Source organism: Heteronotia binoei, chromosome 2 (genome assembly GCF_032191835.1).
Source record: "Heteronotia binoei isolate CCM8104 ecotype False Entrance Well chromosome 2, APGP_CSIRO_Hbin_v1, whole genome shotgun sequence".
Classification (NCBI taxonomy): domain Eukaryota; kingdom Metazoa; phylum Chordata; class Lepidosauria; order Squamata; family Gekkonidae; genus Heteronotia; species Heteronotia binoei.
In genome coordinates, this window is record NC_083224.1 from 54176848 (window position 1) to 54204258 (window position 27411).

The 27411-nt window shown below is 44.4% G+C and overlaps 1 protein-coding gene across 3 annotated transcripts in view; it reads right to left on the bottom strand.

Annotated features, from left to right (window-relative positions):
- The window catches only part of ZNF341 (zinc finger protein 341), a 34786-nt gene extending 15068 nt beyond the window's left edge, over window positions 1-19718 (bottom strand). The window contains exons 1-5 of one of the 3 annotated variants that reach the window (XM_060230988.1): window positions 19587-19718; window positions 9866-9976; window positions 7967-8154; window positions 4175-4324; window positions 69-299 (exon numbers count right to left, since the gene is read on the bottom strand). In XM_060230988.1, the coding sequence (XP_060086971.1) occupies window positions 69-299; window positions 4175-4324; window positions 7967-8154; window positions 9866-9976; window positions 19587-19617 (711 nt within the window). In that variant the 5' untranslated portion in view covers window positions 19618-19718. Of the gene's footprint in view, window positions 1-68; window positions 300-4174; window positions 4330-7966; window positions 8155-9865; window positions 9977-19586 lie in introns of those variants that run through there. The other 2 variants (XM_060230987.1, XM_060230989.1) reach the window with 2 other exon arrangements.
- Window positions 19719-27411: the final 7693 nt, after the last annotated feature.

A 27411-nucleotide genomic window follows, 5' to 3' on the forward strand; every position in this document is an offset into this window, starting at 1 on the left:
AAGCAGCATTTGATTGGGGAGGGGGATAGAGACCCCAATGCACTTTGCAGCCACCCATCCATTTTTACCTCCATAGGAGGGTAGGGCTGCATCCCCAGACTCTGCATCTCTACTGTACCATTCCCAGCCATGGGAACAGGTGCGCTGTACACTTCCACCACTCCACTGCTACCTGCATTCGTCCGACCTGGTGTGCCAAGAGTTTGAGGGGGAGGAGGGGGTGGCTGAGGTGGTGGTGGCGGCAGTGGAGGTGGTGGCTGAGGAAGATATCCAGTTCCCGTGTGCATACTCAGGCTGCTCTAAAAGGCAAAAGAAGAAATGAGCAAATAATTGGAAAGAAAATGTCACGAAAGGCTTACGCACTCTGATTTAATGCTGACCTGACGTAAAACAACTGACCCTACAAGGCTTCCTCTTCAGTGAACACTGCTAGCTTGTGCCATAGTAAGCAAAGCTACATCCTTCTAAGCCCACTGTCTTCACTGTTCCAAGCTCAGGACCAGCTAGAAAGGCACAAATTTGGAGTCTCAATGCATGGATGAGACAATGGTGTAGGGAGGGAAACTTTATGTTTGTTAGGCATTGGGACGCTTTTTGGAACAAGCAGGACCTGTACAAAAGAGACAGCTTCCACTTGTCCCAAGAAGAGATGGGATTTATACCCTACCCTTTACTATCCAAAGGAGTCTCAGAATGGCTTACAGTCTCCTTTCCCTTTCCTTCCCCACAACAGACACCCTGTGAGCTAGGTGGGGCTGAGAAAGCTCTCCCAGAACTGCTCTTGAACAGAACAGCCTTCAGAGAACCTGAGGTCACATCAATAGGTGCAGGTGGAGGAGTGGGGAATCAAACCCAGTTCTCCCAGATAAGAGTCTGTGCACATAACCACTGTATCAAACTGCTGGTGCTGAAAATCAAAAAGGTGGCAGAGCAGTTTTTAAACTAAATCTTGGGGGAAGCTGACAGGAGATGGAATGTCTCTGGTTTGGGATGGCTCATCTCTAAGATGGCTCATCTCTAGCTGTTCTAGTGGGAAATTGATTAGGACAACCAATACTGACTGCCTGACAAGGTCTAGAGGCCACAGAAAGAGAGTTGCAGGCCTAATGTGTCTGGGGAATTACAGATGTTTATATGTAAATGCTAGAAGTGTCTGAGGTAAAATGGGGGAGCAGGAGTGCTTAGTGTCAGAGAAGAACATTTTAGGAACTTGGTGGGATGAGGATAATAAGCAGGATACAGTTATTCCTGAATATAAATTATACTGGAAGGACAGGGAGGGAAGGGTGTCAGAGAGGGTATACAGTCCAATAAAACTGACAATCTAGGAGAAACAGGTTTGCTTACAGTAACACTATGGGTGGAAATAAGTGTGCCCAAAAGTAATCTTAACACTGGGAGTTTGTTATCGCCCACCAGATCAAAGGTTAGAAGATTATTCAAAAACAGCAAAAGAACTTTAAAATGCAGCAAGACAAAATAACTGTGTCATAACAGGTAATTTTAACTAGCTACACATTGATTGGGTCAGTATGTGTTCAAGTCAGGAGAAATAGATTGAGTTTCTAGATACTCCCAGTGACTGTGCCATGGAGCAGATGGTTACAGAACCTACTGGGGGGAGGTGATCCTGGACTTGATTCTAAGTAATGCTCAAAACCTGCTGAGAAATGTTGGGAACAGTGACCATAATGCTATTAAGTTTAGCATTTATGTGAAAAGGAAGTTGCCCCGAAAGACCAACACAACCTCATTTAACTTTAGAAAGGGTAACTTCTCTTGAACGAGGGGGGATTGTGAGGAAAGGAAAGGAAAGAAAGGAAAGGAAAGGAAAGGAAAGGAAAGGAAAGGAAAGGAAAGGAAAGGAAAGGAAAGGAAAGGAAAGGAAAGGAAAGGAAAGGAAAGGAAAGGAAAGGAAAGGAAAGGAAAGGAAAGGAAAGGAGAGGAGAGGGGAGAAAGGAGAAAGGAGAGGAAAGTGGAAAGTGGAAAGTGGAAAGTGGAAAGGAAAGGAAAGGAAAGGAAAGGAAAGGAAAGGAAAGGAAAGGAAAGGAAAGGAAAGGAAAGGAAAGGAAAGGAAAGGAAAGGAAAGGAAAGGAAAGGAAAGGAAAGGAAAGGAAAGGAAAGGAAAGGAAAGGAAAGGAAAGGAAAGGAAAGGAAAGGAAAGGAAAGTCCCTTAAGGAAGCTTGGAGAGCTTCCTGGAAAACACAGCCAGAGAGGCAGTGAGGCCCTTGGATAGCCAAAAATCCTAACTATAAGATTAATGGGGTCTGAACTGGTGGTAACTGATCAAGAGAGATCTCATTGTGGTAGAAAACTCACTGAAAATGTTAACTCAAGTGTACAACTGCAATTAAAAAGGTAAGTGCTATACTGGATATTCGGAAGATGATTGAAAACAAATTAGCCAGTATTATAATGTCCTATGTATAAATCGATGGTGCAGCCTCATTTTGAATGTTGTGTATAGTTCTGGTCACTGCACCTCAAAAAAGATGTTATAGCATTGGAAAAAGTGCAGGAAAAGGCAACTTAAATGATTAAAGAGATGGAACACCTTCCTTACGAAGAGAGATTAAAGAAATTAGGGCTCTTTAGCTTGGAGAAATGACTATTGAGGGGAGACATGATAGAGGTTTATGAAGTTATGCATGGGATAGAGAAGTTAAAGTACTTTTCTGTCTTTCTCACAATACAAGAACTCATGGGCGCTCAATGAAATTAATGCACAGTAAGCTTAGAATTGATAAAAGGAAGTACTTCTTCACCCATAGAGTAATTAACACTGCCGCAAGAAGTGGTGGCAGCTACAAACATAGAAAGCTTCAAGAGGGGACTGGATAAACGTATGGAGCAGAGATCTATCAGTTGCTATTAGCCACAAAGTATAGATGGAACACTATGTCTGGGCAGTAATGCTCTGGTGGCTGTGCGGCAATGGTGGGAGGGCTTCTGAAATTCTGGCTCTGCTGTGGACCTCCTGATGGCACCTGGTTTTGGCCACTGCATCACACAGTGTTGGACTGGATGGCCCACTGGCCTGATCCAAAATGGCTTCTCTTATGTTCTTATGTTCTGATGGACTTAGAAAGGTATAACTCTGCTTAGGATGGCACTGCGATTGATACAGGAAAGCAGGCCATATGATAACTGCAATCAAAGACTTCCAACTTGTACACAGTCTTATTAATCATGCACTCTCTTTTTTCATGTTCCAGAGGGTCAGCTGCCTGGCAGCAAAACCATCAAAGATTCTTCCAGCACCTAGTGAGCCATCGAAGGCAGTGTGACTTAAGCTTTCAAGAGCCAGAGTCGGACAGAACAGTATCATCTGATGAAGTAGGCACCTCTGACAATACAACTCTACTTTCAACTGCTGAAGCTGCAATACATTTGTTCAGTTATCAGGCACCACACATTGTTTGCCCTTCATGTATTTTAGCCTGACTTTTAGAAGGAGAAAATAAAAATACAAATGTTAATGGTATACCACAGCTTTCCACAGACAGTTTGCCATTATTTTTCATGCCTCTCCCAAAGGTTTCTCTCCCCCACCAGCACCACCATTTCTTTTGAGGGTGGAAGAGATGAGATCACCACATATATACTCCTTGGCTTGGATCTAGGCTAATATTGTTTCCATGTGTGATTTTCTTGTATCCCCCTTCCTATGGCTGCCTGAAACCCTGTTTCCAGGGAACAGGATTTCAGGAGCCTTTTGGAAAGCAGGAGGGGGAAGGGGGAAATCATAGGTGGAAATCTGCATTTAACCCCATCGCTGGCAATAACACCAGATGGTCCCAAAGGCTTCTAATGCTCTTTTTGTCATTTTGGCCACTGGAAAACATGAAATTTCACAATGACAGCAACATCTCTCATCGCTGTGAACAATTAGCCCCTAATTTAGCCCTGAACAGTCATATACATTCCAGTCAAAGTGAAACCAGTCATTTGTAGAGACTGCAGTGTTCACCATGTTATCAAATAGTTAACTGACTCAAAAAAGGCAGTTATGTTCTGACAGGCTTTCAGTTTCACAGGCTTTCTTCTTCTTGCATCTGTGTGTCTTTACAGCAACTTATCCATTTTAAATTACCTTGCTTTTAATCCAGTTTTATGTGTGCAATTTTCCAGCACTTTTGCAAATCTTAAAAGACAGGAAAAAGAGTCTATTTACCTGCACAGAAGGCTGTACTGCGGACATAGGCTGGTCCAGAGTTGTAAAAGCTGACATAGCAGACATCAATACTTCATCACTCACTAAGATGTTACCCTGTACTAGTGTCGGGATCAGAGGAGAGGGTGGCACAGTAATATATGTTGAGATCTGCTAGGAGGGGGGGAAAATTGGATGTCAGCATAGAAGTACCATGTTTGTTCTTGCAAACAATGTATAAAACAGGGCTGTAAGAAAATGGAACCTCTCCAACTGACTGCCTGAACGATCCATAGAATGCTACAATAAATCCTTGCCTTGGAGAAATACAACATTTAAGATTTATATTGTACTTAAAAGTGCTTCACAAACCCCATCTCAGTAATTTTTACAACATTCCTGTAAGGTAGATCACCTCACAATAACAACAAAACAAAACTATACAGAAACATAAGAGCTCGTTATTTTTGTTTCAAGACCCTAGTAATTCAGAACTCTGGAGATAGATTAGTTTGCAAGAACCCTTTGTGCTTATTTGCAAGATCTATATTTCATCTGGGCTTCAGAAGAAGAGAGGCCCTGCAGGCTACTGAAAAAGACAGCAGCACAAGACAGCTTGAATGCTGATGATGTATCAAAGATCTTATCTTTTCCTTTCATTCAGATTTGGTTTGTTTCATATAGGCTCAGCTCACACAAAATATTGAACTTTCGTTTGGTACTATGAGAACAAATCATGTGTTTGCGTGCTCTCTCCTTCCCACAAAGTTAAGAAATAATTAGTGACTTCTGAGGGTCAAACTAGACATTTTGTTTTTTTTAAGAGCTGGGTCTGGGATTCCTACAGCCATGCAGAAGCTGCAGGGAATGGCTTTTTTAAAATTAAGGGATTCCCCCAAAGGGCTCTAAATGCTACCATGGGGGGGGAGGGAAAAGGCTCCTGCTTCCCCCTAGCCATTTTCCTGTGCTAAGACATTGCTGGGGGAGGGGAGAGTTATTTACCAATTTTTGCTGCCCCACATACACATGTGGAAAAGAAAAAAATCAGGAACTAACTCCCCTCCCATGCTATTTCTGTGCAGAAAATAACATTTCGAACCATTTGAGGCTCTTTTTTATTTTTTAAAAGCCATTCCCTACAGCTGCTGTATGGCTACAGGGAACACAGACCCATCTCTTTAAAACCCTGAATGTCTACTTTGCCCTTGACTGAGGGGCAAGCCACAATCTTAAACGGGTTCACAACACTCGTTCAAAAGAGAAATACAAACTGTTCTTGACTGGTTCTGATGTAGAGGTAAACTGTAGAAGTGACTAATTCAGGACTGAAGACTTAATAGGCTTCCCAATCCCCATGTCCCAGCAGGGGATCCCCCGGTTTTACAGGCTTCTCCCCGCCCCCAGTCAGCTGGCCGGCAGGGGAAGCCCCACCCCCACAGCCACCATGCACCTCTAGATCTCTGGCAGGTTTAGAAACCTGCAAACTGGTCCCGTTTCAAAATGTATGTGTGTTTGTGTGTGTGTGCCTTTAAATAAGAACAGGAAGCAGTTAGTACTTCATGGGGAAGGGTCAGCAGCACAGTCCCTCCATTTGTTTTGCTTTCGTTTCAGAGCAATTAAGAGTGTGTGTGTGAGAGAGAGAGAGCAGAGTAGAAGAAGAATTGCAGATTTATACCCTGCCCTTCTCTCTGAATCAGAGACTCAGAGCAGCTTACAATCTCCTATATCTTCTCCCCCCACAACAGACATCCTGTGAGGTGAGTGGGGCTGAGAGGGCTCTCACAGCAGCTGCCCTTTCAATAGGCTTCCCAACCCTCCCGCCCTGGCAGGGGACCCCAGGATTTCCACCCTCTTCCCCCGCTCCCCAAAAAAAACGGAAGCGGGGGGAGGGGGGAAACGGCGCCGGGGAGCATGGCGAGCTGCCCGATCCTGGAGCGAGCGAGGCCGCCGCGCTGCTGCCGCCCCCTCCCCGCCCACCGCAGCTGCTCCTCCGAGATGGGCCCAGGCTGAGCCCATCTCGGAGGAGCAGCCAAGAGCAGCGCAGGCAAAACCAGAGAAGGGGAGGGCGAGGCAGGCCAGGAGCATGGCGAGCCGCAAATCCAGGCCCTTCTAGGACCTGGACTCGCAGCTCGCCACACCCCCGGCCCGCCTCCACCCCCCCCTCCGATTCCACCCCAGAGGCGGAGCGGGCGAGGCCGCCGCGCTGCTGCCGCCTCTTCTCCGCTCGCCGTGGCTGCTCCTCCGAGATGGGCTCAGGCGAGCGGAGAAGAGGCGGCAGCTGCGCAGCGGCGTTGCCCGCTCCAAGACGGGGCGGCTCGCCACGCTCCCCGGTGCCGTTTCCCCCCCCTTCCTCCGTAGCTCCACCCCAGTGTCTCCTGGCTCCACCCCCAAAGTCCCCAGATATTTCTGGGGTTGGACTTGGCAACCCTACCTTTCAAGGACAACCTCTGCCAGAGCTAATGGCTAACCCAAGACCATTACAGCAGGTGCAAGTGGAGGAGTGGAGAATCAAACCCAGTTCTTCCAGATAAGAATCTGTTGGTGTAATGAATCTATGTAAACCCAGTCTGACAGCTATGTTTTGACAGCTGGTGATCTAGCAGGCATGCTAGGTCACAATGACCTTATCAGCAGGCCGGTTTGAGCCGGCAGAAGCCAAGAGAAGAAACCTGCTGAGTCAGCATGACAGTGCACAGCCAGGATTGGCTAGTAGGACTATAAGAAGACTGTGTGTGGACCACACAGGTCTCTCTTTGAGAGTTGGTGTGTAGGCGGAGCATTTTGTCTGTTGGAGTAAGGTATTGGACTGCACTAGTGAGCACTTATTGTATGTATCTGTAAATACACTATTTTGGCACTAGTTGCAGGTGTCTGGCTGATTTCTTTCCTGGAGCCCTGTGTCGGGCAGGTCACCAAGCTCACTCTGCTAACTCCCGCACCGACAGAATCCACACACTTAACCACTACACCAAACTGGTTCTCTGTTCTTTTCAGATGTCATTGTAGAGGAACCAGACCCAGTAAGTGTGTGTGTGAGAGAGAAAGGGTTGCCAATCCCCAGGTTTGGAGGCCCTCCCCCCACTTTAGGGTCATCAGAAAGCGGGGGGTAGGGAGGGAAATGTCCACTGGGCACTCTGTTATTCCCTATGGAGAATGATTCCCATAGGGAATAATGGGGAATTGATCCGCAGGTATCAGGGGCTCTGGGGGGCTGTTTTTGAGAGAGAGGCACCAAAATTTCAGTATAGCATCTAGTGCCTCTCCCCAAAATACCCCCCCAAGTTTCTAAACGATTGGACCAGGGGGTCCAATTCTACGAGCCCCAAAAGAAGGTGCCCCTATCCTTCATTATTTCCTATGAAAGGAAGGCATTGTAAAAGGTGTGCTGTCCCTTTAAATGTGCTGGCCAGCACTCCCTTGGAGTTCAGTTATACTTGTCACACCCTTGTTCCTGGCTCCACCCCAATGTCTCCTGGCTTCACCCCCCAAGTCCCCAGATATTTCTTGAATTGGACTTGGCAACCCTAGAAATCTAGCTCCTGTGGCAACAACACATGCCTCGGCCTTACAAGTGATCTGATATATAAAACTGCTAAACCTGTTTTAGTTACCCAGAAAGTCAGAAGGGGCTTTGTGGGAACTCACTTAATGAATTGTCCAGACTGTCTCATGCAACTGAATTATGTTTCTGTTATAAGTAGGAAATCTGTATTACTGTTGCATTTTACCTGAGCACTGTGATATCCTTGTTGATTAAGCAATAAAACCAAACTGAGTTAGGATAAGGATCTTATCCTTAATAGGCATATCTACCTGTCTGTTGGTGGTCTGAGCCTGCTGCACGGATGTAATGGATGGAGTATATACACTGTTGGTGGCCAGCGAGACTGTAGCCAGGGAGGGGGTATTGCCTTGACACTGCTCCCGCTTATGGGTCATGAATGCAGGCAGCGAGTTGAACTGCTTCTTACATTTCCCGCAAAGGAACACATCCTCATCATCTGCAGTCAGGAAAATTAAAAAAAAAATTAAAAATGACTGATCTAGCCCTAAAATCCTTTTGAGTAGAATTTGAGAATAACTAGGGGTGTTTTCGCACTTACCTTAAGCCGGAGCGACGTCCCTCTTCACCGCGCAGCGTCTGCACGGTTTTCGCACTAATTGCTCCGGAGCACCTGGAAGAGCCGCAAAGTCCCGCGGCTTTTGCGGCGCAAATGTAAACCGGTTTTTGGCGGTTTACATTTGCGCCGCAAAAGCCGCGGGACTTTGCAGCTCTTCCAGGTGCTCCGGAGCAATTAGTGCGAAAACCGTGCAGACGCTGCGCGGTGAAGAGGGACGTCGCTCCGGCTTAAGGTAAGTGCAAAAACGCCCTAGGAGTTTCAACAAAAGAAAAATTTAAAAATGGCTCCTTGACCAGAACAGGAAGTTTTAGGAAGAACCTAATGAATGGTAACACCTGATAGCAGTCCCTGTTAGAAGCCCAATTCATGCTGTACCTGGCAATCATGGGACTATATTTTTTTTGCCTATACATCTAAGTTGTGATGAAGAAAAGCATATTTTGAACACTAACACACACATGGTCAATATACACCACCGCTTGTCCTCTACATATCTGGAGACACACATTTCCCTTTATGCTTTGGGTGCAAGAAGCCAAAGCCAAAGGATAAACCAGTTCTAAAAAGCAAGACAACTGTACAAAGCCTCCTGCAAGCAGAAGAGCTTTCCAGTCCCCTCCCTGTCTGCCATTTTATAGGCAGTGCTATGCAGGGGTGGTCAACGGTAGCTCTCCAGATGTTTTTTGCCTACAACTCCCATCAGCCCCAGCCATTGGCCATGCTGGCTGGGGCTGATGGGAGTTGTAGACAAAAACATCTGGAGAGCTACCGTTGGCCACCCCTGCTATAAGGAACCACAAAAGGAATAAACAATATTTCCTGTTATGGCAACTCATATGACTTTCAGTGAAAAGTAACATGCTTCTTTCTTATTCCCTTTGAACAGTCTAGTTGATATTGTACTTCCCATATGTTCACCCAGGGTTGTAATGGTTTTGAGGGCTAGGTGGTGCTTTCTCACAAAAGGCCCTTTCTCCATAATCAGATGCATACGATCTCCATCACAAATGAGCATCACATCCAAAAAGAATATAACATGCACGCAGCAAAGTGCAGTTTAAGAGAAAACAGTTCATAAATACCACAATCATTCTTGTTATGGGAAGAAACAGCAACTTGGAAGTGTTTGCTTATATTTTATTTTAAAATGGCAATCAGCTGATGCTTTTTACTCTATAGAACACTAAGAGATAATTTTGTTTCACATATATCTAATTATGACTTCCTTATAGCAACATCATTTTTAGATTTTTCTTTTCAAATGTTCACTCTGGGTTGCTGTAAAGGAAAATTCATTTTGCCATTTTCCTATACAGCAAGTAGATGCAACTCTCATAACACTGACCCTAAGTCACTTGGTGTATATTACTGGGAAAGTATCTGTGGAATGGGCTAGAAGAGCAAAATAAGATTTCATTCCTTTGAGGGAGGTACATAAGTATCTTCATCTCACAGGGCTCTAGTAATGTGATACTGATCAACACTGCAACAGGCAACAAATCCATAAATAAAATGAATACATCAATAAGGCAACTAATGGGGAGCCTAGCTCCTTCTCCTTTCCGGCTTTCAAATACAAACAAGGACTCACCCATGGACTGGATGGTGGTAGATGTGTTAACACTTTGTGCTGATGGATCTGCCACTGCTCCTTGGCCATCTAGTAAGGACTGCACAGCCAGCACAGTCTGATTATCCATTCCTGAAAGGACAGAGAAATGGCAGTGGTAGGGAGGGGCTGCTTTCTGAAACATCCACAAGAGGTTAGAGAGGCAAAGGAGGTTGTTTGAGGAATTGGGGCTGTGCCTCAGTGGTAGAACATCTGCTTTCCGTGAGGGCCCTACTCCCTCCTCCAATTGAGAGCTTTTTGTTTAGTGGGGTCCCAAGCTTATTTTGGATTTAATTAAGAGGCACCACCTTTTAGAGCCTAAGTGCCAGGGGACCTGAAACCTGGCGAGTCTCATAAAAGTACCTGGGTACAGACATGAAAGCCAAGGAAATAGATAGGGTATGCTAGCATTACAAACTAATTAAGTGCAATCTCCTCCACCTCAGGGTTCTCAATAACAATAAGACTTTATTCCCAGTAACAATCTTTGAATATCCTGTCATATTCCGAAGGTGACTACCCAGCCCAAAGAAGCTGCTATTTCATTAACCAACAACTGCTTCACCTTTCCCCCTTTTCTTTTACTCAATCAAGAAGGGCACTCAAGTTGTTAATTTACACTCCATCCTGTTTCAGGAGCTAGATTTGGCTCACAATAGTCTAATTGAAGTATTCTCATCACTTTCTCCCACCAAAGTTTGACAGCAGCTAACTTTAAACCAGCCAGTGAGATTTAAAATTCACATCTTGGACTAATCAGGTTCTTGGGAAAATGGGTTCCCATGTTCATCTGTGGGACTCTTCCCCATAAAAAGACCATCACTTATCTAGGCTTCCCAACCCTCCCGCCCTGGCTTGGGACCCCAGAATTTCCACCCTCTTCCCCCGCTCCCCAAAAAAACGGAAGCGGGGGGAGGGGGGAAACGGTGCTGGGGAGCATGGAGAGCCGCCCCATCTCGGAGCGGGCGAGGCCGCCGCCGCCCCCGCCCCCTCCCCGCCCACCGCAGCTGCTCCTCCGAGATGGGCCCAGGCTGAGCCCATCTCGGAGGAGCAGCCAAGAGGCAGCAGCGCAGGCAAAACCAGGGGAGGGCGGAGGCAGGCCAGGAGCATGGCGAGCTGTGAATCCGGGCCCTTCTAGGACCCGGACTCACAGCTCGCCACGCCCCCAGGCTGCCTCCACCCTCCCATTCCACCCCAGAGGCGGAGCGGAGCCGGCGAGGCCGCCGCGCCACTGCCGCCCCCCCCCCGCCCCCCCAGCTGCTCTTCCGAGATGGGCTCAGCCTGAGCCCATCTCGGAGGAGCAGCTGCGGTGGGCGGGGAGGGGGCGGCACGACGGCCAGGAGACAAGCGGAGCCAGGAGACAAGCGGAGCAGGCGAGACCGTCCCACCGCACCCTCCCCGCCCACCGCAGCTGCACAGCCGCCCGGCTCCCACAGCTCCCACCGCAGGTCCCACAGCCATCCCACACACCACAGCTGCGCAGCCATCCCACTCCCTGGCGCCATTTCCCCCCCTCCCCCAAGCTCCACCCCAGTGTCTCCTGGCTCCACCCCCAAAGTCTCCTGGCTCCACCCCCAAAGTCCCCAGATATTTCTGGGGTTGGACTTGGCAACCCTACTCTTATCTGAGAGAACTGGGTTTGATTCCCCACTCCTCTACTTTGGCCTTGGGTTCGTCATAGCTCCCGCAGGAGTTGTCCTTGAAAGAACAGCTGCTGTGAGAGCCCTCTCAGCCCCACCCACCTCACAGGGTGTCTGTTGTGGGGGGAGAAGATATAGGAGATTGTAAGCCGTTCTGAGTCTCTGATTCAGAGAGAAGGGCAGGGTATAAATCTGCAATCTTCTTCTTCACTCTCTTTCTTCATAATTTTATTGTGGGGTACTCCTACTGAGATCTACCCTGGCATACACAGACCAAGATCCTGCATTATTTCTTTCTGAAACCCTTTTAAAGCTAATTTGCCCTTCTTTGGGTCTAGTTTGGGTAACAAAGGTCCCAGGTTTCACTTCCAGCATCTCCAGTTAAAATGACCAGGAAAAAGATGATGTGAAAGACCTCTAGCTGAGACCTCTATCCACTGCCGGTCAGAGTAGACAATGCTGACGATAATGGACCAATAGTCTGAACATAAAGCAGTTTCGTGTGTTGAGATTTAACTATATAATTGCAATTGCGTTCATTTACTCAAAACTGTAAATCGCTGTAAAATATAATTGCACTAAACATATCATATACACATTATTTTGCAAAGCACAAGGCAATCCCTCTTTACTTCTCTATTAAGCTCTCATCTGTTCTACAGTGTTCCCTCTAAGCTGAGTTAGTGTGAGTTAGCTCAGTTTTTTGGCCTCCAGCTCACACATTTTTGTCTTAGCTCAGGAAAGATGGCCACAGAGCAAACTAATGTATGCAGTAGCTCACAACTTTAATACCAGTAGCTCACTAATTTATGCAGTAGCTCACAATTTTAATGCCAGTAGCTCATAAGGTAGAATTTTTGCTCACAGGACCCCATAGCTTAGAGGGAACATTGGTTCTACAATGGACCATCATACTTGTCCAATACCCACTCTTAGCCACACACCATAGTGCCAGTACAGCCAAGCAGGGTCAGTACTTGGAAGGGAGACCACCAAGGAAGACTCTGCAGAGGAAGGCATACACACTTGCTCTGAATGTCCTTTGCTGGGTCACTGTGAGTTGAATGCAACTTGGCAGCACTTTACACACACAATCACACACACATAATGGGGCAAATAGTAGGAAAATGATGCAATCCAGGGATTAAACCCTTCACACCTAGGTCTTAGTCTGAACTGGGCCTCTGCACATCTAATAATTTAGTCTGGGGAGGGTGGGGGGAGCAAAAAAAAAAAAGCTAGGAGCTATGGAAATGTTAGGGTTGCCAATCCCCAGGTGGGGGCAGGGGATCCCCCGGTTTAGAGACCCTCCCCCCGCTTCAGGGTCGTCAGAAAGCGGGGGGAGGGGAGGGGAGGGAAATGTCTGCTGGAAACTCTGTTATTCCCTATGGCGATTTCTTCCCGTAGAAAATCATGGAGAATTGATCCACGGGTATCTGGGGGGGCTGTATTTTGGGGTAGATGCACCAAATTTTCAGTATAGCATCTAGTGCCTCTCACACAAATACCCCCCAAGTTTCAAAATGATGGGACCAGGGGGTCCAATTCTATGAGCCCCAAAAGGAGGTGCCCCTATCCTTCATGATTTCCTATGGAAGGAAGGAATTGAAAAGGTGTGCTGTCCCTTTAAATGTGATGGCCAGAACTCCCTTTGGAGGTCAATTATGCTTGTCACAGCCTGGATCTTGGCTCCACCCCAATGTCTCCTGACTCCACCCCCGAAGTTTCCTGGCTCCACCCCCAAAGTCCCCAGATATTTCTTGAATTGGACTTGGCAACCCTAGGAAATGTGCATGTCTGGTTAAACCCCCCGTTTTTACAATCAAAAGAAAATGCTAGAATTGCAGTGAGTCTTTGCCACCAACCACAGCAACCACGATGCAAGATAAGCACCTACTTCTAAATAAATAAATAAAACAATACTAGGGCAAGCTGCAACTTTGCATGGAAAAATACCATTCTTATCATACCATTCACATAATTACAGATGTGGGACTTCACTACCAGAGAGGTAAACTAAACAGACACTAGAGTTGCTGACAAGAAGCTGGGTCCAGAAGAGCTAGAATATTCCAGAGTCCTGAAATGCAATGCGCTGATGAGAAAACTGAGAGGTTTCCACAGTATCTGTATGGATTGAGATAGTTTTTAAATGCTACCTTGGACTTCTTCAGTGCCACTGGCACTGTGAAATGCCTGCAAACTGCATGTTCAAAAACAGTGCTGCTACCACTAGAGTGGGTTTTAGCTTTGCAAAGCAATCCCACTTAGATTCCTTGGATTTGGCAGGTGCAAAACAATCATGTGACCACTTCATTGCATGTCCAACCCCTACCTACGTACATAGATCCAGGTGGGCAGCTGTGTTGGTCTGAAGCAACAGAACAGTTGGAGTCCAGGAGCACCTTTAAGACCAACGAAGTGGTTTATTCAGAATGTAAGTCTGATGAAGTGTGCTTTTAGCACATAAAAGCTTACATTCTCAATAAAACTGTTGGTCATAAAGGTGCTACTGAACTCCAACTTTGCTCTAAGCCCTACTTAAGTTTGTACAATCCACAATTACAACTTTACTTTCAGGACTGTTTGAAATCACCCTGAACTTTTTCTCTATTTACCTCATTGCTTGCCACTCTTATTCCCAAATGCTGTTCCATAACAGTATTCCAAACACATACAGCTACTGTGAAAACCTCATGACACTGTAGTGAGCAAATAATAAGATGGGCAAACAACCACTGCACTATCTCCAATATTCCCAAAACATGGGAGAAGTTAGCTTTGTGATTTATGACTCTCTGGACCCAATTTTCTCTTCTTACTCACATAGTTCCAGTGGGGGCCAGTTTATACATCACAAAGAAATTGTGACTGTTGTAAGGACTGTGGATCAGATGAGTGCTCAGAGTTCACGTTTTCTATATGTGAATATACCCAATTGAGACTGGAATCAATCATACATAGAAAGGGGGGGCTTAAATACTCCCCCTTCCATTGTCTTGAACTGAAACAACCCCAGAAAGTCACTATTTGCCTCACAGGGGAAACCTTCATGTACTAAGTTGAAGACTACATGTAAGTTTACCCAATGGAGTACATAGCAGCTCCCTGGAGTCATTTCAGGCCACGAAAACAGCATGGATGGGGAGGCTTAACCCCCCTCTCTCCCTGAGGTCCAGCTCTGAATCAGTCCTGTAAACACCAGAGACCTACAGAACTCCCAGAATTAATCTGACACAAAGTCCTCATGGACTTTGTAGTGTTTGAATTTTCCCTTAAGTCTTCAGACTAATTGTGAAAGCAATCCAGAGAAAGTCATATATACATATCTTGATTACTACAAAGTACCAAAGAGTCCAATAGCATTTTTAAGACAAATTTTATTATAGTATAAGCTTTCGAGAAACACAGCTGTCTTCATCATGAAGAGAGGTGTGTTTCTCAAAGGTTTATCCTACAATAAAATTTGTTAGTCCTAAAGATGCTACTGAACTCTACTATTTTGCAGCAATAGAATAACACAGCTAATTCCTCTGGATTGATTGCTACAGTAGGCTTTAAACAACCTTACAGTTCTCATCACTCTCACTGGGTTCCATGAGACTTGGTTCCTAATTAATGTGCTTGGGATTTATGCTCTTCTGATGGCACCCAAATAATTTTGGGGGGATGGTGGGGGGAAGTGTTGTGAAGAAGGTGCCATCGAGTCTCAACAATCTCATGACACCCTAACCATGGGGCATTCGAGGCAAGAAAACAGAATTGTCTCCTCCTGCATAGCAACCCGTTTTCCCTGGAGGTTTCCCATCCAAGTACTGACCATAGCCAACTCTTCTGAGCTCTCAAACGCTGACAAACTCAGGCTAAACAGGCTGCTGCATGTTGCGAACGCCAAACACTAACACAAACCACTTTTTGTAGTGGTAGTATTTGCCACTCCCTTGTTCCTTGACTTGCCTGGATAGTATTTACAACGTATTTGCCAGAATAAGATGAAGGAGCTTCTAAAGAAAATCATTAACATTTCATTATCCAAAGGTGTTTTTCCCCAAGGGCATTAAAGGAGGCACTAATACCTTCTCTATTAAGGAATCCTTTTCAGATTAAAATATTGTGACCATGTACAGGAAGGCTTCAAACATGCCTTTGAGTAAGGTTATAAAGGACAGTGGCAGAGCAACAGTAGCGCTCCTTGGATTACTCATCTGACCTTGGCCCATTCCATTCTAGCTTCAGGCCTAGTTAAGAACCAGAGACTGTTTTGGTGGACAATCTCTACTTACAAGTGGAGGGGTAGGCAAGTATTCCAGAAGTCATTACTGAGGCCTAGTTGATGCTCATAGGTGGTCAAAGCTTCCATGCCAGCCTCTCTTTGATGACTTATTCCTCACCCTTGTGCCATAGCTTGCATCATACAGCCTTTAAAATAATGGTGGGAACACAAGTAGAAAAGCAGCATGGTCACAGGATACAGCCTTTTCTCCATAAGGTAGAAAAGACAAACCATTCCAGTGCTGTTTCTGTTACCATTACACCAATTTTGAAGTTTCACTAGAATCAGGTACTTTATCTTGTCAATGGCTGCTGTGTTGATGGACCTGAAAACTGTAGCAAAGCAGAATACCTTGATATCACAACCTTCCCTTGCAACATGCAATCAACAGAAAGTGTTGTGTCCTAGGTCAAATTCTGCACGGCTGCAGCAACAGCAAGACTTAGCATCCACTGCTGACTACACACATGTCCTAAGATCCTCAACAGGTGCTGGAGGGAGGCTTGTTGACCCCAAGGGTGGAAAATGTAAAAATCCTCCACTAAAAGAACCACTTCTTTCCCTTTCTCGATGTTGCACTTCATCCATCAAAAAGCAATCCAGAACATATATCTGAGAATGCCAGAGCTGTAAATACTTCAGAGAGGTGAAATGGCAGCATAACGTTGTAATGCTGGCAAAAATAAATGCTTATAAACTTAATTACAGTATTGTTGGATACTACAGGACATATATTTGAAGAAATTCTTGAGGTCAAAGATTCTGCTTTATCTGAATCATCCGCTTGTTCAAAATATTTATCCCTATAGTACTTTGTCAGCCCTGGTTAGTATTTCAATGAGAAACCTCCATGGAATACCAGGGTCACAACATGGAGGCAGGCAATGGTAAACCACCTCTGGATGTCTCTTGCCTTAAAAACCCTACAGAGTGGCCATAAGTCAGAAGCGATTTGATGGCAAAAAACCTGAAGTAAATATTTAATTATCTGTTTCTTTATACACAAGCAAGACTCTACCAAGTTCATTAAAGAAAGTGTAACAGTTCTTTTACACAAGTCCACTAGCACACAAAAAAATGGAAAAGAAACATATTTGACCAATTTCTTTGGGTGAAAACAGTAAGCATGTTTTCAATCAAAACAGACCGCTTAGGAAGAGTGTAGAGGATTTTACTCTTCGTAGTATAGCGTATAATGCATCCTTTATATAATAAAAGGCAAAACAGAGCACCCTCATTGGTTGAGACTGTGCATCAACCTTTGGCCCATCAAACCATCAATCAACTGTTCTTGTGTCACATTGGCTGAATCTGCTCTCCCCCACCCACTACTGGCCTCAGGACAGATGAGGATTGGCCCTCTGGGGAAACGGCTAGCAGTGGCTGCTGCTAGGCAACTAACATTGTTTCTCTCAGTAAAAAGCAGCAAGTGAAACCCTTTCAAGTCCTATTTGGGCCTTTGAGGAAAAACTCATTAGTTGACTCCACTCCTGTGTCTCATCCAAGTGGCTGCTGTTAGCCAGCCAAGCTGATTCTGTCAGTAAAAGGCAACCAACCTTGCTTCTCCCCTTGAGGGGGGGGGGGGATAATGCCTTCACGTGGGTGGGAGGGAAGACAGCAAGGGTGGGGGGCACTCACCCGAGCCTCTTTCTAGAACCTGTTGTATTTTTTTCCACAACAGGCCTTATTCCTAGTGGCTTAATAAAATAAACCAGACAATTATCTTAAATTAAGCTTCCAGATCTAATTTAAAGTGATCAAAGTCTGGGTTTGACATTTAAAGTCCTTTACGGTCTGAGTCCCTAATACTTAAAGGACCACCTCTACCCACATAAGCCTGGATGGACCTTAATATCCTCACAAGGTTTGCTCCATTTTCTCACTATAAAGGAGGTCAGATCTCCAGTTGCCAGAACAAAAATGTTTTCTATGGCAGACTCATCCTAAAGGTCTTTAATTGCGTTTGTTTTAATATGTGAAGTTTCTGGTCAGCTTTGTTTTATTGTAAAATACGTTGAGAAATAAGGAAAAGTGGTTATAGAAAAATTATAAATATATAAACTTTTGTTAGGGGAGAACAAATCACTATTCATTCTGAATTGGGGAAAACATGTTCTTGAGTCCAAATTTAGTGATCATTTGAATGTTAATCACAAACTAAAACCAGAAGTTCTTGCTTGTCCTCTGGAATATCTGTATCCCATATCCTATTATCAGCAATGTTCAAGAAAAATAGTAGAAAGGGGGAAGATCTGCAGTGACACTACCAATTCTTGACCAAATCAGGTATCTTAGTATTCTCCCTGATGAAGGGCTTTGTATAATAAGAATATTCTAAATCAACCATTCTTACACCAAAAGATGTTTTCGTAAGAGATCCCAACTTATTTACCACTTACGATTCATTCTCTTGGACCAACAGAGCATTAATGCCCTGTATTAGAGATCATAATGGGGAGCACTTTAAAGGTGGGGTCCTAATGTCCTAGCTTAACAAAAGCATGTGTTAGCACAGCTATAGAACACATAATAAAATTGATGCGACCATGTGGCAGAATTCTTCCCCATCACAAACAGTCCTGCACATAACTATGATAAGGAGATACACAAGTCAGGATACACATTTCAAGATGGCAACTTATCACAACTTTGCATTAACGACTTACAAAGCACATCCTGACTGGCCCTTTGCATGTTTATCCCAAACCAAGTCACGTTGTGTTCAGTATAACTGGTAGTCTTCAAAGTGCTGCAAGATTGGTTTTCATATTCAGTTGGGTTTTCTTTCAGATAAGCTAACAATCTTCAGCCCATCATAGGGAACTTTCAGATGATATTATAACACTTATCTTAATCCATAACCATTTTTAAATATGGGTATTTGAATGACAAAGAGCACAAAATCTGACTTGTATACCTTAAAATGGGAGGGGGCAGCAGACTAATTTACTAAGGAATTAATATTTCCACATGTTTGTAGCAGCAAAGTAAAACCAGTTACCTTTAAGACTAACAGGATTTATTCCAGTATAAACTTTCAGGGGAAAAATGTGTTTATAAAAACATCAACCTAATAGACTCAATAGATGTGAAAAATAGGGGTTCTGATTCACCAAAATATACATAAGAATAAGTTGTTAGTACTTAAAGTGCGACTGGACTCTAAAGGAATGGGCAGGAATTCACCCTCAGGACATGCAGGGCCATATTCCTAACCCCCCCCCCTTTCCTTCTTTTTTTTTCGATCACCCAGCACCGCCAAATGCATAACTTCTCACCTAATGCTATAATGCAAACACACACCTGGGACTGAGAACACCTGTCAAAACTGCATTTAAACAAGGGCTAGGTCTGAGCTTGCCATGGCCAACTAAAGGTATGATTGATGAAATCTCCTCTTTTTAGCATCCTGCCTCAAACCCCCTAGTAGGACAAGAGGAGCCAACAACGATGGCCGAGTCAATGGAGACTTGGCGGGTAGCTCTCCTTAGGGTTGGGGGAAGCCTTCCAGGAGGATCTATAAGCCCCGGTCTGTCGCCTAAAAAGACTATCAGCAAGGCAAAAAGGCGCGCCTTGCAGCCGGGCTGGTGACAGAAGGCTGCTGCCCGCCTCACCGGCTGTTCTGGGAACCCTCCCTCGGCCCCTGGGGCGGCCCCGGATCATTCTCAGCCCCTATCCCGTCCGCAGCGGCGGGAGGGGAGGCACCCGGCGCAGAACAGCCACGGCTCTGATTGTCGCGCCTCAGCTCTCGCGCATTGGGCCTCAACCCGCCCGACTACCCGATATCTACCTTCCAAAGCCTCGAATATCGTCTGCGCCATTTTGAAGCCGAGGCAGCCGCGGTGGAGCAGCCTAAACGGGCATTGTGGGAAGGGAGGCTGGCTCGGCCGCCAGGGGGAGCTCGCGCCGGCGAATCGGGGGGGAGAGGCTGGCTGAGGGAAGAGCCTCTCTGTGGAAAAATGCGTGCGGTCCTGTTTGTGGGAGAATGTAATTGGTGCCGGGTTTGTGCGCGCGCGTTGTGCCCCAAAAGCCATCTTTAATACCCGGGCACAGTAGAAAAGAGCAAGAATCCAAGAGCATCTTGAAAACTAACAAAAATGTTTGTGGAGTATAAGCTTTTGTGAGTCACAGTTATGGAAAGAACAAATATTTATCCCAGTGGCACCTTTAAGACCAACAAAAGTTTATTATTAAGATATGAGCTTTCGTGTGCAGGCACAGTTTTTCAGATACATAGAAATGGTGAACAGCAAATTAGTATACAACTTAATGAAGATTTTTTGACATATGAAAACACTAAATAGTAATAAGCTAAGTTTATAGGTCATAGTATTTAATTATGGGGAGAAACCAGTGGAGCAATAAATACGTTAGCGTAGGAGACTAATGTGTAAAAGTAGCTTTCTTAACCATTAAGAGTAATTGAGACTCTGTTGTGTTCCGTTTGTCTCCTGTGAAGCATGGAGTTAGCTGACAACATCCTTTTCTTTGAGGTGGGGTGCTGTGTTGTCAGGAGAACACATTCCAATATTTATTCCATTACATACATTACATTCGCTGTTCCAATATACTTTTCAAAAAAAGAAATACACCAAAATACAGATGATATGTAGCCCTTTTTGACCAGAATAGATATGTAAGGACTGAATGAGTTTAGCATATGTAATGAGATATGAAACCAATATCCCTGTTAAGTCCCAGGGGAGGTTCTGAGTTATAATAACTTGTAGTTCAGCAGTTTCCCTTTCCAGTCTGTTCCTGAAGTTCTTTTGCAGTAAAACTGCTACTTTGAGGTCACTTGAATGTCCTAGAAGGTTGAAGTGTTCTACAGGTTTCTAGGTCTTGTGCAGAATACAGGACAAACAGAACAAACCCTACACCAAAGGATAAATAAACACAAATCTGACATCAGGAATCACAAAACTGAGAAACCTTTACCATTAGTCTGGCTGTAAGAAACAAAAGCTGCTGTCCTGTTCCTGTTTATGAGGGAGTAAATCTCATTGGATTTAATGGAACCTATTTGTGAGTAAACTCGAATATAAGAAGCAAGTGCCACTCATGAAGATGAGGTTCTGCGCAGGACTCATAGCTTTTATAAATTGCTTATCACAGTTGTGATAATGTAACAACGTCATACCAGTGTGCGTGTGTGTTACGTGCTATCAAGTTGCTTTTGAGTTATGGCAACCCTTTGAATTAATGACCTCCAAAACAACCTATCATTAATCATTAACAGTATTGCTCAGGTCTTTCAAACTAAAGGCTGTGGCTTCCTTATTGAGTCAAGCCATCTTATATTGGGTCTTCCTCTTATTCTGCTGCCTTCAGCTTTCCCTAGCAATATTGTCTTCTTCAGTTAGTTATGTCTTCCCATGATATGATCAAATGATGATAGCCTTAGTTTAGTTAGGTTCTAGGGAGAATTCAGGTTTGATTTAATCTAAAATCCACTCAGCTGTCTTTTGGGCAGTCCATGGTATCTGTTAAACAAGATCACATTTCAGTTGGCCTCCATCTCTCCCCTCCCATTATGGGAAAAGACATAAAGTGTCCTTAAAATGCCATTCTGAAATAGTTTAGTTTTATTACTGTTTTAATTGTTTTGACTCTTAAATTGATTTATGCCTGATTCATGAATGTATTTATTGATATTATGTACACCAACCTGAGCCCTGTGCACAGGGGAGGGTAGTCTTAAAATCAAATAAATAAATAAAATTGAGTCGATTTCCTTCCTTTCAGACTCCTTCAGCTTTCTCATCCATGTATAGCAATGGGGAAATACTACAGTATAAATTATCTTGATCTTGGTCTCCAGTGGCACTTACACCTAAGGATCTTTTTTAGTTCCTTCATGGCTACACTTTCCAGTCCCAGTCTCCTTCTGATTTATTGATTTCAGTCTCCGTATTGGTTGATGATTGAGCCAAGGAATAGAAATTCTGACAATTTCAAATTCTTCACTGTCAGCCTAGCTCCTGTTGGAAACATGTAGTGCTAGTGTATATTGTGTGGGTTCATACATGTCTTTTCCATCATGACTACAGCACTGTGATGATTTTGCATGTATGAATCTGACCTTCCCAGATTACACATAGAAGGTTCGCATCATCTCCCTTTTCAAAAACAACACTTTCTTAATTAAGAAAGTAAAAAATAACATCTGGATAGCAGTGTAGACTCCATTAATCTGGAGTTTCTTGGTGTGCATAAACAGTCATCAGTTTGCCTGGGTGGGGGAAATCACTTGGAGAAGTGGGGATTCCCCCTGTTGCTATGGTTTGGGAAGAAGTGTGCTCTGTAATTCAGTGAGAAAAGGTTCAGCTCCATCTCCTTCAGTCAGAGCAGAGGAGGGCTTTGGAGGATCTCCAAAGTTTATTAGTGTGATCTCACAGGCACAACTTCATCTAACAAGAAAAACAGCACAAATTCTACCTTATTGCCAGAACTAGATAAATTGTGAACCCCTGTCAATTGATCCCTAGTAGACTGAAAAGGAAAACTTTCCGAACAGGAAATAGTCCAGAAGCTACCCTCCAATTAAATCTGCTATTACTAAAAATACATACCTTAAGTGTGAACATTTTATTTATTTATTTTATATTCCGCCCTCCCCTGACAGGCTCATTTTTTGTGTGTGCTAGCATCTTTCAGGATAAAAATAACATGTTTATTGTTTGAATTTTTAAAAGGAACAGTTTCAACTTTCTCCTTAGTGTGAAATGAGTCAGAAAATTATATAATTATATAAAATTATTATATATTATATTATATAGAAAATCTATGATTTTCATGAGTGATATCAGAGAATATGAAATACTTACAACTTCACATTGTTAAAGAATCTAAGTCAAACATTCAGTTTCCAAAATCTAACAAATACGTTAATTAGAGATTAAATAGGACTTGCCATAAGAAATACTACCATCACAAGGCTATGCAAATGGAAGTAAATGAACAAAACAAAATATGCAATAGTGTTATGTAGAATAATAAACTAGATTATTCAAATAATGATGAAATACCCACATAGTTATGCATCTAATATTCAAATTATTGTTGTTTTTGATCATGGTCTCTGTACTAGTATAGCATACAGCTGATGTTTTTCGTGTTTTTGACATTCTTCACATGATTTTTTAAAAAATCTATGTGGTCATTACATGATAGTTCTTGCCATTTTACATATCTTTATTTCCAAATTATCTTTCACATACAAACTTGGTTATTCTTTAAGTCAGGGGTGGCCCACGGTAGCTCTCCAGATGTTTTTGCCTACAACTCCCATCAGCCCCAGCCATTGGCCTTGCTGGCTGGGGCTGATGGGAGTTGAAGGCAAAAAAAAAATCTGGGGAGCTACCATTGGCCACCCCTGCTTTGAGTAACTGGCATTAAGTAACTAGCATCCACCTTTGAGAAAAACTCCCTTAATTATACTTAATGTATTTCTGAATTCCTTTTATAATAAGATTTACAGTACAACTCTCAGCAGAGTCACACCCTTCTAATGGGCTTCAATGGACTTAGAAGGGCAGGACTGCTTAGGCCTGAGCTATTATTGACTTTCTAAATTTGCTGCAATGTATTGTCTTACTGTGTGTTTCAGCAAATCTTCCCACATTCTTGCTTACCCTGCCCTCATAATAGGCTTGCCAATCTCCAGGTCCCAGCGGGGGATTCCCCACTTTTGAAGGCTCCTTCTGGCCCCCAGTCAGCTGGCTGGCGGGGGCGGGGGGAAGACCCGCTCCCACAGCTAGCACCTGCCTTTCCACTTTAGAACTAGAGCAGGGGTGGTCAAACTGCGGCTCAGGAGCCACATGTGGCTCTTTAAAGTCTCCTCTGCAGCTCCCAAAGCTGCCCCCCCACCTATTGCATCCCAGGATCCCGTTTTGAAAGCAGAGAGCTAGTAAAAAAAAATTTAAAGCAAAGAGGAGGGTGGGCAGGCAGGCTAGAGCAGCCAGGAGTCTCTGTTCATGGACAGCTAAGCCCTGCCCCCCCCCCCCAGTTCTCAGCAGCCCCCAATCCTGCCAGGACAAGCCCGGGATGCAGCTGATATATCTTCTTGCCTCTGCCGTGAGTTGGAAATGACTACCAGAGACAGAGAGAGAAGTCTCTTTCCTACCAGCCATGCAGGCGCCTTAAAATCTGCAACAGGAAAGGGGCGGGGGAAGCAGGCATGGAGCAGTGTGTGTGTCCCATAATAAAGGCATGCTTGGAAATGCTACCAGGGCCTGACAAGGGGCTTGTGGTTGTGGGATACAACAAATGACACTTTTAGTTAGCGGGGAAAGGAAAAAAGAGGAGGGAGTGAAGACTTCATTCAAGGAATGGAAAAATTCTTGTTTGAAAATATTTATTTATTTTGAAAATATGTATTTATTTTGGAAAGGGAAAGTTTTGACTCCACCCTAAAGTCTCCTGGCTCCACCCCCAAAGTCTCCTGGCTCCACCCTCAAAGTTCCCAGATATTTTCTGAGTTAGACTTGGCAACCCTACCCCACAATCCTGGTAGCTTTTCCTCCTACTCATGCAGCCTCTTGTGCTACTTTGAGATGGAGAGCACACTGACCTGTCTATGTTCCCCCTCTCATTCTCTGTAGGGTAGGACAGAATGAGTAGGCACATTGATGAACACGGGTTATTGAGGAAGACGCAGCATGGGTTCTGTAAGGGAAGATCTTTCCTCACTAACCTGTTACATTTCTTTGAGGGGGTGAACAAACATGTGGACAAAGGAGACCCGATAGATGTTGTTTACCTTGACTTCCAGAAAGCTTTTGATAAAGTTCCTCATCAAAGGCTCCTTAGAAAGCTTGAGAGTCATGGAGTAAAAGGACAGGTCCTCTTGTGGATCAAAAACTGGCTAATTAATAGGAAGCAGAGAGTGAGTATAAATGGGCAGTCTTCACAGTGGAGGACCGTAAGCAGTGGGGTGCCGCAGGGCTCAGTACTGGGTCCCATGCTCTTTAACTTGATCATAAATGATTTGGAGTTGGGAGTGAGCAGTGAAGTGGCCAAGTTTTCAGATGACACTGTTCAGGGTGGTGAGAACCAGAGAGGATTGTGAGGAACTCCAAAGGGATCTGTTGAGGCTGGGTGAGTGGGCGTCAACGTGGCAGATGAGGTTCAATGTGGCCAAGTGCAAAGTAATGCACATTGGGGCCAAGAATCCCAGCTACAAATACAAGTTGATGGGATGTGAACTGGCAGAGACTGACCAAGAGAGAGATCTTGGGGTCGTGGTAGATAACTCACTGAAAATGTCAAGACAGTGTGCGATTGCAATAAAAAAGGCCAACGCCATGCTGGGAATTATTAGGAAGGGAATTGATAACAAATCAGCCAGTATCATAATGCCCCTGTATAAATCGATGGTGCAGTCTCATTTGGAGTACTGTGTGCAGTTCTGGTCACCGCACCTCAAAAAGGATATTATAGCATTGGAGAAAGTCCAGAAAAGGGCAACGACAATGATTAAAGGGTTGGAACACTTTCCCTATGAAGGAAGGTTGAAACGCTTGGGGCTCTTTAGCTTGGAGAAACGTAGACTGCGGGGTGACATGATAGAGGTTTACAAGATAATGCATGGGATGGAGAAAGTAGAGAAAGAAGTCCTTTTCTCCCTTTCTCACAATACAAGAACTCGTGGGCATTCGATGAAATTGATGAGCAGTCAGGTTAAAACGGATAAAAGGAAGTACTTCTTCACCTAAAAGGTGATTAACATGTGGAATTCACTGCCGCAGGAGGTGGTGGCGGCTACAAGCATAGCCAGCTTCAAGAGGGGATTGGATAAAAATATGGAGCAGAGGTCCATCAGTGGCTATTAGCCACAGTGTGCGTGTGTGTGCGTGTATATATAAAATTTTTTGCCACTGTGTGATTGGATGGGCCATTGGCCTGATCCAACATGGCTTCTCTTATGTTCTTAAATGTAGAGCTGCTGGCCACTTCCTTCACCTTTGGCCCACCTTTTAAAGGGTGCAACATTTTGAAGTTTGCATTCTATTGCTTTGTCTGGCTTCTATACACCCTTAGGCTACAATCCTAAAAATACTTACCTGGGAGTAAGCCCCTATTGAATAAAATGGAACTTACTTCTGCATAAACATGTACAGGTTTGCACTATCAGGCTCTTAGGAGTAGGGTGCTATTACCATAGAAAAGTTGGTGGGGGCCTCTTACTTGGGACTTTCTGAGTGAGTGTCTGTGTCTTTGTACACAGTTAAGACATGAAGGGATTAGTAGCCCAAGAGCTGCACTCCACAGGCAGCTCTCTCTCGGCTTGGCTTCGCGAACGAAGATTTAAGAAGGGTGCAGTAGTCCACGTCTGCTGCAGGCTCGCTGGTGGCTGACAAGACCAATGCGGGACAGGCAGGTCCGGCCACAGCGGCTGCAGGGAAAGGTCTGATTTGGGGTTGGTGCTGTAGCAGTGCGATTCTTCCTCAATCTCCTTTTGTCCTCAAGACCAGCTATACGTGCGTTCTCAAAGGAAGAGACAGCCTGGTGGATGGTGTGCCTCCATGCTTTGCGATCTGAGGCTAGGTCAGACCACTGGTGATGGTTGATGCGACAGGTGCCACAGGCAGCTACTTCATGGCTAAAGAGTCAAAAGAACCAATAAATGACTGAATGCAAAGAATGAAAGACTATTAGAAAATTCTACACATAGACATTTGTATGTATTTAATCATTTCCTTTCTTCAGCAGTTATGGGTGAAAAATTTGAGCATCCCACCTCCCACTTGGGTGATGATTTTCATGAAGGAATTTATGTTGCTCAGCATCTTTCTTTGTCAGCTGTAAACATAATTATTGTGAATGAGGTCATGAGATTTCAAAAGCCTTGCAATCTTCAAAAAATAGAACTGTGTGCATTTAGTGAACTAGGCCTTTTGTCTTTGTGAGTTTTGAAGAGAGTAACTGAATTAGATCACCAGAACAGTATGTGCTTTTATGCTGGACTAGTGATTCCCTGGTTTTGTTTTTCATTAAAGGAGAACACCAGTAACTGTTTGGCTGCCAACCTGTCCACATGCACCTGGGCCTGGGAGTCTTACTTATTACTCTGAGTAAGCATGCATATGAGCTGTTAGACATAATTGTCAACAAAGCTGGAATCAAGTTCACCTTTAGGACCAACCAAGTTTTATTCAGAACGTAAGCTTTCGTGTGCTAAAACACACTTCTTCAGACGAGGGGATCAGGTACAGAACTTGACTCCTGCTTTGTTCAATTGCTTCAGACCAACACAGCTGCCCACTTGGATAATTCACAACAGGACTTTCTGCATCTTAAGTATTGCTAAGTCACTATAGCACAGCTTGAATTTGGAGGGAAAGAGTTATATTAATGACTGATTCTATTATATGAGTAGATTTACCAACCTCCAAGTGGTGCCTGGAGATTTCCCAGCATCGCAACTGATTTCCATACTACAGCAATCACTTCCTCTGGCTTTGGTGTGTGAATTTTATGGCACTGAAACCGGCTAAGGGCCCTTTCCTCCCCAAACCCCGCTATCCCCAGGCTCTGCTCCAAAATCTTCAGATATTCCCAACCCAGAATTGGCAACCCTACCTGTGGGCTTGGCCTAAAGTGGAACACGTGAT